Source organism: Borostomias antarcticus (assembly GCF_949987555.1).
Source record: "Borostomias antarcticus genome assembly, chromosome: 1".
In the NCBI taxonomy this organism is placed as follows: Eukaryota; Metazoa; Chordata; class Actinopteri; order Stomiiformes; family Stomiidae; genus Borostomias; species Borostomias antarcticus.
This window is the reverse complement of record NC_140234.1, coordinates 24,379,374-24,392,836: the sequence shown is the minus strand read 5'-3', so window position 1 is coordinate 24,392,836 and position 13,463 is coordinate 24,379,374. Positions and strand designations below refer to the sequence as shown.

Below are 13,463 nucleotides of genomic sequence, written 5' to 3'. Positions count from 1 at the left end.
GTGGTCGAGGGATGAAAAGAAAAGCACGGTACACTTTGAATATAGACAAAGGAACAAAAGGCCTGAGCCAGGACGGGAAGGTTGAAGTGTGAGGCCCTTCCTGTCTTGGCGAGGAGGAAGACAATCTTAAAAGAGAAGTGAGGAAGACAGAGGTTTAGGAGGTGTTTGGAATTACAAAAGAGAGAGGAACAAAGGTTTAAGGTGTTTGGATGTAAATTCTATAACAATCCCCCATTTGTGCCTGAACAGGTACACAAAAATAAAATATAAAATCCAAACACAAAGTGTAAACATTCAGCTATGCTATACATGTGGAAAGGAAGTAATCTCTCCACTAGATGGAGCAAAAAATAATAATTTTTATTTTATTGTGAAATATTTAACAAAAAAATAGATTATTTTCTTTTCACGCAAAATCACGCACCAAAACCCCTTGTTTCAGAAATATGACAGGAAACAAGGTAAAAAAGATGACATGATTATATACTATTTATAGTCTAAAAGTGGACAACCATTCACCAAAAACCTTGATTTAAAGTTTGAAACAAGGTAAAAAGATGAATGGTTACCAGTGTAAGAAGGGCAAAAAACCTCTTGGTCAATTTAGAGGAAAAACCCAAACTTATTTATCAACTCATGTTTCAACCATTGTAACTCTTGTAAACAAATATGATATTTTTTCAAGATAATTTCAAAGTTCATTCACTCCTGTTGTGAATAATCGCATGTAATTTCTTCTGGATCGTAGCTTCCATGTTTGCGTCTCTGAATGTTCAATGTAGGTTCCAGTGTGTGCGGTTAGAGGTGCAGTCATTGCTGTTGAGCTTGTCCACGTTGTCATAACAACAACCACGAGAAGGAGGTGACCGGCAAGGTCAGTCTCCGATTGCTCATCAGAGGAGAGGACAGTGTGGCGGTGACCGACAAGGTCACTCTCCGATTGCTCATCAGAGGAGAGGACAGTGTGGCGGTGACCGCTTTGCCCTTGAGATCTCTGGTTCGGCTGCATGGACCGTCCTCTCAGCTACTTTTGACAGCTATTCCACACAGGCCAGAATGCCATGGTCCTGATTGTTCCATCTTTGACGGGTAGGTTCACCCCGCTACATCTACTTCTCTTCCATGTTTTCTGGCCTGTTCTCAGGCTGCTCATCTGCTCCTTGGTTTGGGACGCAACGGCGTCGAAGTTCTCTCAGCTACTCTGGCAGCCGTCTGCGTGGTGAGTTGAATCTGGTACGGCTCCAGGTCGCGGATCAGGACCCAACGGCCTGGTTGGAGATGATAAGAAGAAGCCCTCTCTGGCGTCCGGAATGGTCGCCTTCCCTTAGTGGGGACTTCATACGGGGCAGGTCGGCAATGTCTGAGAGACATGGGAGGAGAGACCTGTGAATCCACCGATGAGAGAGACAGCAGAGACAAAACAGAAGAGCAAGAGAAGAGTCCTCTGGTCTGGTCTCCCTGTTCCCCTCCTTGAGTCCTCTGGTCTGGTCTGGTCTCCCTGTTCCCCTCTTTGGTCAGGAACCCCCTCTTTGGTCAGGAACGGTTATTAGCAGTCTGTTGAAGATACTCAGAAACATGGTTAAGTGCAAGCCACATTCTATCATCCCCTCTTCCTGGCAGGAGATGATCCTGCTTGGGGAAAAATGGTGTTATTCAGTCAGGAAAAACTTAAACAGGCCGTCTGTTCAAGTGTCGTTAGAGCCAGTCGGGCTCGTCAGTCTATGTAGTTTGTCAGTGGGGATCTAGCTTTTGTCCCTTTACCGAATCGGACAGTAGCAGGGATCTAGGCTCTGCAGTAGCCTACAGTGACATCAGGGGCAGTGTAAGAATTACTTTAACACGCCCAGTCCCCAGTCGTGATCAAGGCAATTGGATTTTGCTCTTAGAATTTCTCTCGCGATTTTATGAAATAAAAAATAAAACATTCTTGTCTCAACAAAATAACACTAAAATGAACTTGCTTCATTTACAATTAACAAAATATCAATTATCTAACAGAGTATTTGGCACGCTTCGGAAAAAATCGTCTCTTCCCTATGTCATACTTATCTGTCGTTCACGGTGAGTCGGTGACATGGCGTTGGCCCTGTGAAGCAGGCCGGTAACCTCCATCTCCACCTCTGGTCCTGTGCCCGTCTCCTGGTTCGGCATTCACCCATCACTCCCGGTACGACAGGTGTCTGTAAAAACACTCAGAAAAACACTCAGACCCGATGAATGTGCCTCAAACTATAAACATGAGATATTTAACATAAACATAAAAAATATATAATTGGGTTAGGAGATGCTGCATGCAGATTAAGACGCTGACAAACATTATATATCCTCCCACCATCATGCACAAACCTTACGTCCTCAGCTACATCTGTCTTCTCCTGTTTATTTACCTTAAAAAAAAAAGGCTCTATCTTGGCTAGTTAAAATCTCCCTTGTGGGTTGTTCAAGGGAACTCCAGCAGGTGGCGCTCGACCCCAAATCTGAGGCTCTTCCTTTTTATTCAGCTTGCGGTAACTGTGACACTGTTCAATCCAGTGACCATATTGACCACAATGAAAACATGCCTCATCTTTCCCACTCTGTCTGTACCTGTGAACATGCTTAGACCTACTGCTACGTTGCCTATTCTCCCTTTGTCGTCGTCCCCGTTTTTGTTTCAGACCCGCACCTTTATTTTGAATGTCTAATTGTCTCAATTGAGCAGCCTGAAGTCTAGCGGCACCATCCTTGACTTTTTTCAAATTCCGTTGTTCAATGTAATGTCGGAGGCGTTCGGAATACCGGAAATGATCAACTACTTCCCCGAGAGAAATTGATTCCCAGGTGTGGCATGTCATCCTCACTCGGTCAGACAAAGAGGAGAGAGAGTTATTCATTAACTGTTGTTTCAAAATCTTTTTATAATCGTCGTTCGCTTTGTCCATGCCACTGTGTGCGGCGAAAACTGATTCTAGCCGTTCCCAAAATTTCTCGAACTGTTCATCGGAATTTTGTTTACAATATGTGATACGGTCCCAATCCATCTTTTTAGGGAATCGAGTTTTGATTCTGTTCAACAGCGCAGCGTTTTGGCCAGTAAAATCGACATGAGAAAAAGGCAACGTAATATCAAACGGGTCTTTTACTTCGATCCATTTTAACCCAAGTACTTGTCGCATGATCATGGCGATTTCCTCTGCGTGAGGCTCATACATTCGAACTAAACTGTTAAAAAGATGATCGAACTCGTTCATGTCTTTGGTTGGATCGGGCAAGGTTTTAGCTACATCACGCAGTTCATCAGAACGCCACGGTCTATAAAACCTAATCTCTGGAGTCCAGGCCGCGTAACCAGCTGCATCATTTATTTGAGAAGGGCGAGGAATAGGATTCGGGTAGCATATCAGTGGGGCTTGTATTTGCGGTTCCTCCAGACTATCTCTAGCCATTTGCAGTTGTTCCAAATTAAACTTAGCCTCAGATATAGCTCTAGTCAATTCTTCCTTCCTGATCTGTTCTTGTTTGGTGTAATATCTCGTAGAAAGGGGCGCGCTTAACTCGTATTGTAGAGGGGAGAGAGAAGGGACGTGGCTAATAATGGCGGGAGCATGAAAAGGGGGAACAACAACAGCCTGGTTGGGTGGTGTGAGCACGGAGCAATGAGTCGAGGGGGAAAAATCTAATTTTAAATCAGAGTTATTCTGCTGGGGAAATGGCGGAGAGACCGTCTGCTGAACCTCCTTATCTTTCCTTCCTGACCTAAAAAACCCCTCTCGTGCTACTCTCTCCCAAATCTTAAAAGCAGACCAGTCTATAGAATTAACAGGCTTTTCCCTTAACCTAGACATCTCAAACACCTCTAGCTGAGCCCGAATCTTAGCTAAAAATTTAACACTAAGTGTCAGATGGGGATGTAAGAAATCGAAAATGCTTTAGCGCATAACGAAATCTGCCAACAAAAGCTCACAATAATGCTTCAGCGCAACAATCTCAACAGGGCTAGACAAATTGACGATATTAAGCGGCAAGCTCGCAGTAGAATCCCTAATGAACACGACGCAGCCTAAAACAGCAATGAAAGGAAACCTTAGTTAACTCACTGCGGGAAAGAATACAATTTCGAAAGAAACAAAGACACATTAAACCGCTAAGAAACTCACCCAGCAACTGGTCCTTTGTTCTCCCTCTGGCTCGATGGCGGATCACGGGAGAGCGGAGTGGTGTTTTTCTGCGTCTCCCAGGCGACCAGCTACTAGATCTAGCAGTTAGAATTTAACAGTCTAAACAGTGTACAAAATGTAAACAATACCAACCTGGATAATAGGCGCGCTTAACAAACAATACAAGGCAAGAGCCGAAGCTCCAACAGTAAACAACAAAGACTAACAACCCCGTGCAGGGACACAGAACACAAAAGACGAACAAAGGCCCACGTTACAACACTCGGCTGACCCCCAGCCCTCTTGGTTGGAAGCTACCCAACCACCCGGGATAAAGGGGAAAACGTTTCTCCAAGAAACGCGGATTGGACACACCAATCACTCCCGTAGCTACATTAGTTGGTAATCGTTCTAAAACGAAACATCAACAATCACTTCGAAGCTAGTTGGCAATCGTGCTAACACGAAACATCAACAATGGGGCTTAAGCTAGTTGGTAATCGTTCTAAAACGAAACATCAACAATGAGGCTTAAGCTAGTTGGTAATCGTTCTAAAAACGAAGCATCAACAACAACGAGCGCCCTACCCTCGGTAGGAAACAACCAACTCCCCCCGCGGGGCTTTGTTTTCAGAACACGCCAGACCAACACAATCCGAAACTAAAACAAGGCAAATACAACTCAGAACCATAAGAGGGTTCGTTCAAACGTACCTGTGAGTTCAAGAAGCCAGTGGAAGAACTGAGGAAATAATCTCAGCGTGCGCTCTGGCGCAAGAGAGAAGATTGACTTTCCAAGCCCACTATTATGGACTGACACGTCTGTCGACCAATTCATCCACTGGAATCCCGAAGCAACCTGAGATAGTTCTCCCTTTTCGCCATTTCCGTCGCCAAATTGTAATGGAATTACTGATCTAGTAAAAAAGGATTTACCAAGATTCGCTCAAAAGGTTAAGTCTGGTTTATTGTGAAAACATACGAGCGCAAGGACTTCCTGGACAACGCAACAAGAGTGGTTTATCCAGCGAAGCGCCGCCCCTGGGTCCTGCTCTGCCTTATATACAAGCAGAACACAGGTACGGTGCTTCCAGGATGTGATTGGCTACTCCATTGTACGTCATAGTAAGGTGACGGATATCAAACAGTGGTCGAGGGATGAAAAGAAAAGCGCGGTACACTTTGAATATAGACAAAGGAACAAAAGGCCTGAGCCAGGACGGGAAGGTTGAAGTTTGAGGCCCTTCCTGTCTTGGCGAGGAGGAAGACAATCTTAAAAGAGAAGTGAGGAAGACAGAGGTTTAGGAGGTGTTTGGAATGACAAAAGAGAGAGGAACAAAGGTTTAAGGTGTTTGGATGTAAATTCTATAACAACAGTTAATGAGTGGTAGTGTGAGTTTGTGTGTGTTTACATATGTGTGTTCAGTTGGTGTGTTTGTGTGTGTTTACATATGTGTGTTCAGTTGGTGTGTTTACATATGTGTGTTCAGTTGGTGTGTTTGTGTGTGTACTCAATATGTACTCCAAAGTACAAGTGCTTTAATGAAATTGTTTAACATGTAACTCAACTCTCCCTGATTGTGGATCTTTCAATATTAATGTAACACAGAAGTGGACATAACTCACACACACACAGTACAGTGCAGCACATCGCAGTGCTTAAAGGGTTATAATACAGTGGTTGAATGTGTTACATGCCAGTTATCTTTAGGTAAAATCAAAGTGAATATGTACATAAATGTTGTTGTTCCTTTATTTTTAAGTACTATACAACTTTTTATATGCCCAAATTTCCCCCTGTACAAGTTCACTTAATTTTAAGAGACTTAAAGAGATGATTGACAGGTCATGGCCCCAACACATTTGTTGTTTGTAACCACGCCTCGACACCAGGAAGTGTATTTACAAAGTCCTTAATATAACAAAAGTGGGATGTCACACTACCTCCAAAACATTGTCACACTACCTCCAAACATTATAAAGATACATGCTATAAAGATACACGCTATTATTTTTCCTGCATTTTGTTTTAAATGTCCTTTTTTGCTATGTTTTACATGACCTTTTATGTGTTTCTTGCACTTTGTCTAGATGCTTTTAAAGCTCAATGAGATAACTTTTATAGTTCAATATTCACCTTTACTTACTATTAGTTTATGAATTGGCCTTACCCTACTAACACAGTGGGTTGCAGCAACGTTGCACATAAGTTTACTTAGGTAAGTTGCAACGTTACCATCAGGCGATGTTGTGACAACGTCCATCTAAGGTCGAAAATAACTTTACCCTCCTAAGTCTAATTAGACTTTTCTGCAACGTTGCAGAAACATTGGCAATATGGGTCCCTGCAACGTCATTAAATAACGTTGCAGTGACGTTGGATTAAAGTCCTATTAGGCTAGCAATCGGGCTATCCCGTGACGTCACTGCTTGCTTGGTTCACAGTTGAAGTAGGCAGGATTCTTTGCCAAACTGCTCCTGTCTTTTGTTCTTTTTTTAAATTTTCGCTTATATCCTTCATATTGTACTGTATGTTGAGGTGAATAACTCATCTTAGAAATGTTATTGATTGTATATTTCCCTGTTTGTTATACATTTAATGCTTTTTCATTAATTAAAACTAACGTTTCGGTGTCGACCAAGATATCATTTTTCAAAAGACGTGTCGAGAAATCCCATTCATTCTCTCGGCATTATGGAGCGCTTCCACTAGGGGGCGATGAGATCACTTTCCCTCCCTATAGATGGGTTCGCCGTCTACGTCACAGCAGAGCGAGCACGCGGCCTCTGGGTAAAAAGGAACTCGCTAGCCACAGTAGCCAGGCGCTCCGTTTCATGTAGCTTATTATGCCTCAAAGCTGCTGTGCTGTGAACTGTACAAACAGAAAAGGACAAGATGATGGCCTCAGATTCTTCAGCATCCCCTCGAGATGTCACCCTTTTCAGAGGAACCGTCGAAAGCTGTGGTTTAAAGCCATAAAGAGAGCAGATTGGGGACCAACAAACACAGTGTGGTGCGCACTTCAGATCTGGTAAGTTATACCAGTTACCTCGGGGGTTTTTTCCTCATCAAATTACATTGATTTGACTGTTGGTTTAGCTATTTATTTGTTTACTTACCGGTAATAATTTAAGTAAACAGAAGTAACTCATAACCTGCACGCTAAACTAAGTTCAGGAATTGGAAGCCTAATGATAGCTAGCTAACGTTAGCTAATGCTAGCTAGCACGCTACCACGCTACCACGCTACCACGCAATCTAAAATGGCCGCTGGACTGAGGGAAATGTGAATATGTGTTTGACTCTGCTGAATTTGAGACTCACATTGGGAGCTCGCTCGTGTCAGGCTTTCTAAGGCCATCACGAATCTTAGGCTAATTTTACATAGGCAAAGGTGAAGGCGAAGCCAAGATAATGCTTTATATATTTTCCATTTGTCTGGAAAGTGGGAGACTGAGAACAATGCCACCCACGAGGTAAGCGGGGTACCATGGACAATAGCGTTATAGCTCGAAACAAAGATGGAGGCAGCTTTGTTTGCCACATTAGTAGTATCGGTGTGTATTGTTGGAGTTCGAGTCAAAAACAGGCGTTCCTGTTAAAACTGCGAGTAGTAACGCGTGATTCACAGGCCTTATACATTTATTCTGTGCACTGCAGTGGCTAATGCCTAAACTAGCTTCATGTTTCCCACACAATTGATTGATGATTGACCGCCATTGACCGCATCTGTCCTGGGCCGGCAGAGAATCAAAAAAAAGAATAGAATAGTGGCGTGTCACTAATTACTTATCGGCTGTAATGACTTGTTGAATTGTTGTTTTAGTCGCTTCTTCCCCTCTGCCTATTTTCCCATAGGGTCCTTGTGTGTTTATAAACTTAATATTTTTTTGTTTATTGGGCAGACTATTGCAGTGTGGAGTTTCTGGGGGAGGACACTGTCGGTTGTCCCAGTATCCTGGCTCTCCAAAAAGGATGGGGTAAGAACATGTTTGTGTGTTTGGTGTGCTACTTTTCAATTGTACAGGGAAGCGGCTACTAATGGTTTCACTCACAGTTGCAGATGTGTTCCTGGCCAATGAATGAGTCAGCCAACGGATAAAGAGCTGTGTGGAACCTAACCCTGGCTGGGCGCTCCACAGAGTCCGGGTTTTCCCAAAGTCCACAACTGGTACTGTTTGCATTTTAAGCTATTAAAAAATACTGATGGGGGTGGGGGGAAGATCATGACTCATTATTCTGAGGAAAAAAGGATGGCTGAAATGTATTGATTATGGTACTTTATGCACACAGATCATTACGAAGGTGCCAGGCTCATGGCAAAAGTCTTTGAGCAGCAGTCGTCAATGGACGAGTGCCAAGACGTTCGAAAGAGACGGCGCAACACACGCTATCACTCCAGTGACGAAGGTAATATACTAAAGTGCATTCAACAGTCCCAAAAGAGTAGTACTTTTGAAATCGAGTAATCTGAGCTAATTTACTGATATTCCACTACATATTCCAAGCCCCGGGCAGCCATTGGTCCCCACTATGCAGGCCAAAGACCAGGTGCCGGAGTTGAAAGGCCTCTGCCAGCGGTCCAGTACAATCCACGTGTGCTGTACAATGCAGGTATGCATGTTTGTGTTGAAATGAAATGTCTATGCCTACTGCACACTGATAGTTGGACTATTTTTTATTTATTTTGAATACCATTTTACTCATCTTGCAGATTTTCCAAGCTTGTCCCATCTGGGCGAGCGGGGCCCAGGCCCCATTTATAGCACCCCAGCCAGATCATACAGCACCCAGCCAGACCAGGTAAGAGTGGCATGTACTGCTGTGGTGTCTACCTGTCTTGTCTTTATTTAGTTTCCCTCCAAATGCCAGAAGCCAAAGCCAACACCATAAAGTTTCCTGCTAATCCCATTCAGTTAGCTCTGTGATTGGCTTTTTTAGATTGAATACCATTTACTCATCTTGCAGATTTTCCGAGCTCATCCCCTGTGAGCGAAAACCATGCGAGCCCAGGCTTCATGTATAGCACCCCAGCCAGACCAGGTAAGAGTGGCATGTACTGCTGTGGTGTTGTGATGTCTACCTGTTAATGTCTTAATTTATTCTCCTTCAAATGCCAGAAGCCAAAGCATGCTGCCAACACCATACAGTTTCCTGCTCATCCCTTTCCTTTATCCCTTTTGTTTTTCAGTTAGGTCTGTGATGCCGTCGCCCAAGAAAACGGCTCCAGCACCATTGACTCCATGTACCCCTCTACCTAATCGATGCTGCTCTGCAGATGCTGGTATGGGACTACTTCATGTTGCATGCAGGGATATATTTTGAGTTTCATTTAGTTTTATGTCAATGTACTTATAGCCACATCTGTGTTTATCTAGATTTCCAGAGGTCTGTACATCAGCAGTTCTCAGAGATGCGGGAGCAACTCCGTGAGCTTGCACGGACTGTGAGGGAACTGGCCCAGAGCACGCGGCCTGTGGAGTCTGGAGCCCAGGGAGAAGTGCTGGATGTACTGAACCCTGCCCAAACGGACGAGGAGCTGCAGGTCTGTGAGGCCAGGTTGAAGGACCGGGAACATCAGAGGAAGATGGTGAGTGTCTGCAGGGCGGAACTTTGTCTTATTTTTGCAGTGCAGGGAAGGGTACAGTAAATGACTCTTTGTTTTGCAGACACAATACCTAGGTGCCATTGGTGGCAGAGACTTGGCGGACACAGTCCGGCGGGTGCTGTCAGCTGTAGCCACACATGCGGTGTGGAGCGCCTACAGTGTGCACGGGAAGAAGGGGAAGAAGCCACTGAAGAGTTTGACACTCTTCAATGTTCTAACATGTAAGAAATGGTTCATATTTTGAATATTTTTTAATACATCGTCTTTGTTCCATGACCGATGTGAATTGAAACCATTACCTTTCTTGATAACTTAAAGGTGCAGTGATGGTCTCCATGCCAAAGGCTACGATGGCGGAGGTGGCCGCCCAGCTGCAGGAGACATTGAAACATGCCCCTGCTAAATGCAGAAGGGTAAGTGATGTCTTTTTTTTTGGTTTCTCCTACCCAGTGTGACTGCATGGTTCCAAAGATTGTGTACCACTTTTTTGTGCATGTATGTGCGTTGTGTATTTACGGCCATTTCATTGTGTCTTTAGGTATCTGCAGAAGTCCGCCTGAGCACAGCCCATCCAAGCACAGTCCATCTGAGCACTCCCCAGCATTCTGATGAGGAAGACTTCCCTTCCTAGCTGCCCCCCAGCCCATCTGAGCACAGCCCCCCTCCCCAGCCCATCTGAGCACAGCCCCCCCCCCAGCCCATCTGACGCCCACCCCCAGCCTATCTGAGCACAGCCTGCCATTTTTTTTGTAAATAACTGTTTTTGTATTATTTTTTTTTATCCTTTTTGTTTTTAAACTTGTTTATCATGTTGCAGGCCAGACATTGTGTACTTTTTTAATAAAATAAATTGTTCTTGACTGAATGGTGTTGTGTCATAACTTTTGTACCATAATTTTGCTTGCTGCATTGACTATGACATTAATAGGCTCTTTGCACAAGCTCCACTACTTCCTGACACTCTACAGGCGCATTTCTTTCCTGTCCTATACTAGTGGATGGAAGTGATTGATCAGGTGTGCTGCACACCGGATTCATCGCAATTGCTATCCAATAGTATAGGACGGTAAAGAAATATGCCTGTAGTTTCAGGAAGTAGTGGAGCTTGTGCAAAGAGCTGATTTGTTTTGTAATGCAAATTATAAATGTAGCCAACGGAAGTGTAGACCACGTTGCAGCAACGTAACAAAGTAATATATAAACGTGTATACAACGTTGCAGCAATATACATCGAAATCATCGCGGAAATCACAACGTTGTGTACACATTGCAGGCACGTTGCAGACACGTTGGACCTGCACGTTGCAGCAACTTGTGTGCAGATACCGCGTTTGCGTTGCATGCACGTTTAACTTGACGTTGAGTGGACCATACAAAAGTCTAAATTGCACGTTTCTGCAACATTGCTGCAACCTGATTGTGTTAGTAGGGTAGAAAGAACACCAAAATCGTTTCGTGACATGAGACTGCATGAGACCCTGTGAATTTATTATTTTAGAATTTTGGTGTACTGGCTATTTCACTGGCGGGAACAATATCAGGAAGACAACAAACACTTCATCCCGCAAATTTATCAACAGAAATAAGACCAGTATTTACCTGCATTGAAGCCATCCTTCTAGAAAGTCCATTGAAGTAGCTACGATCTTCCAATCCAGTCTGCTCCACGCACGTTTGTTATCATATTTTTTCCCCATCTTCACAGCGAGTGGGTCGTATGCCCACCTCCCTTGTTCTCTGTAAAACGCATTGTGTTGCCTCTGGGTATGAATAAAGCTTTGATTGATTGATTGATTGAGTGACTGGAGAATTGTGGGAAGTGTGGTCCTTAAAACGCAGTGCCGATTTTATCACGACCAGAGGGACCGCCAAAGTGCTGAGATATCTCATGTAGCTTTAAGTTGGCTGCAGTTTAGCTAACTTGGCTAACGTTAGCTACAGTCACCTTAGGTAATGATAATGTTAGCTAGGTAGCAGCCAATTTGCCCTACTGTATCTAACGTTAACTACGTTAAACATTTATGATTAACATGAACTAACGTTATTTTATCTCGGCTAGCTAGCTAATAGTGTTATCATTAACGTCATCTTGTAGCTAGCACTAATGTTGGATAGCTACAGGAAGCTAGTTAGCACTAGCGTAGCTAGATTCGGCTGGCTAACTTTAGCTATCATCTACAGCAAGTTTGCTAATTTAGATCATTCAACTTACCCATCAAGTTGTAAGCCTCATTACTTTTTGTTGCCTTCATTTGTCTTAGCGCAATACATGAAGTTTCTCCATCTCTATTGTAAGGTCCCGACAGACAGAAAAAACATTTGGTCTCATGATTGCAACCCCCCTAGTCTAAAGGCTATCAAGACATAGTGTTGCCATCATTCACTCCAATGGGAGGCATGGCCGGCTTCGGATAGCTCTAGCACAAAAAGTATAAATGTTACAGCTTTAGATATTGACATGTTAGGAATCATGGGAACATGCGGAATATTTTGATGTAGAATATGTCCATTTAGCTTAAAAACTGTAGGCGAGGCGACAAGTTAAAAAGGGAATGAATTCAAAATTAGCAGGATAAAAGCTAAAGTGGAGCGCCATTCATTTGAATGGGGAGCGTGGTCGTCAAATAAATGTCATTTCGTCATACTGCGAAATCTATAACTCACAGCTTAGATTTTACATTGTATAAATCAGCACAATCATATGTCATATGTGCATGAGCTGTGAAAATTGTAGGAGGAGCAGCAGTTTACAAAATGTTGGGATTTTTTCTAATCACCACCTTTCATCACTTTAGCAACTGAACATTCCACACATTCCACCATTAATTTCCAATGGACAAAAATTGCCAATAAAAGTTAAATATTTTAAAAACTGTAAGTTTTTAACTGTAAGTGATATCAATATAAAAAGTCATACTGTAGCATAGAATTCAAACCGTGTTTCCAGCTTAAACGGTGTGAAAGTAGATAGGTGGCAAAAAAAGTGACAGGAATAATAATAAGTATGCAGAAGAACAAGAGTGTGATTTGCATTCTGCAATCACATTTACAAAACCTACACTACACGACACAACTCTCTCTAGGTCATCCCTGGACGAGTCGTCCATCGGTGTTTCCAGTCCTCCCAGTCCTCCATGCGTCTGGCAGCTCGTTCTTAAGCACGTCTACGTATGCTAGTGTGGGACGCCCTAGTGATCGATGCCCGTGTGTTGGCTCCCACAGCACCAGTAAACACAACACAGCAGCACAACATACAGTAACACAAAACAGTGAAACTAGGAGGGTTTGTTTAGTCATTTTGGGACTAGGGTGCGGTTACTTCTATGTTGTTCTGTTTTACTGTAACTGATAGTGTGACAGATCGCGCATGTGCGTGTTTGTGTGTGTGTTGGTACTGGTAATACCGGGCTCACACTACAGGATATTTAAAATCCTAACCAATTTCGAAATCGGGTTACATCACGGACATAAGGAGAATCTTAACAGATATTCTTCTTGCGCATCTCAAACAAGCACACACAGCAAGATTTGAAAATAACGGCTCAGCACACTACAGGATCTTATCGTGCCCGAGGGAGCAACGAACCACTGGTCTCGCCGTCTCACTTGTAAAGTCGGGACGTAATAATCTTAAATATCAAACATGTTTGATATTATCGGGGCCGCCCCAATGGGTCTGCGAGCCGATCGGGAGGTATAAGATTGGATCTGTAAACCC

At 43.5% G+C, this 13,463-nt stretch overlaps 1 protein-coding gene across 2 annotated transcripts; it reads left to right on the top strand.

Moving 5' to 3' along the window:
- The first annotated feature begins 8,874 nt into the window (after positions 1–8,874).
- LOC311317512 (uncharacterized protein) lies at positions 8,875–10,405 on the top strand. 2 transcript variants are annotated; one of them, XM_084448587.1, is made up of 6 exons: positions 8,875–8,940; positions 9,106–9,180; positions 9,516–9,727; positions 9,807–9,966; positions 10,064–10,158; positions 10,284–10,405. In XM_084448587.1, exons 2-6 carry the CDS (start codon positions 9,156–9,158, stop codon positions 10,374–10,376), a joined length of 585 nt encoding a protein of 194 aa, XP_084304713.1. In that variant the 5' UTR covers positions 8,875–8,940; positions 9,106–9,155; the 3' UTR covers positions 10,377–10,405. The 2 variants fall into 2 exon arrangements, with proteins under 2 accessions (XP_084304713.1, XP_084304712.1); XM_084448586.1 differs by having other exon boundaries at positions 8,882–9,180.
- Positions 10,406–13,463: the final 3,058 nt, after the last annotated feature.

Bases quoted from the DNA above. Each gene is read 5' to 3' on its own strand.
- LOC311317512 (XM_084448587.1), top strand. From the start codon at position 9,156: ATGTATAGCACCCCAGCCAGACCAG. The intron at 9,967-10,063 runs GTAAGAAATGGT...GATAACTTAAAG, and splicing joins ACTCTTCAATGTTCTAACAT to GTGCAGTGATGGTCTCCATG. The intron at 10,159-10,283 runs GTAAGTGATGTC...TTGTGTCTTTAG, and splicing joins CCCCTGCTAAATGCAGAAGG to GTATCTGCAGAAGTCCGCCT.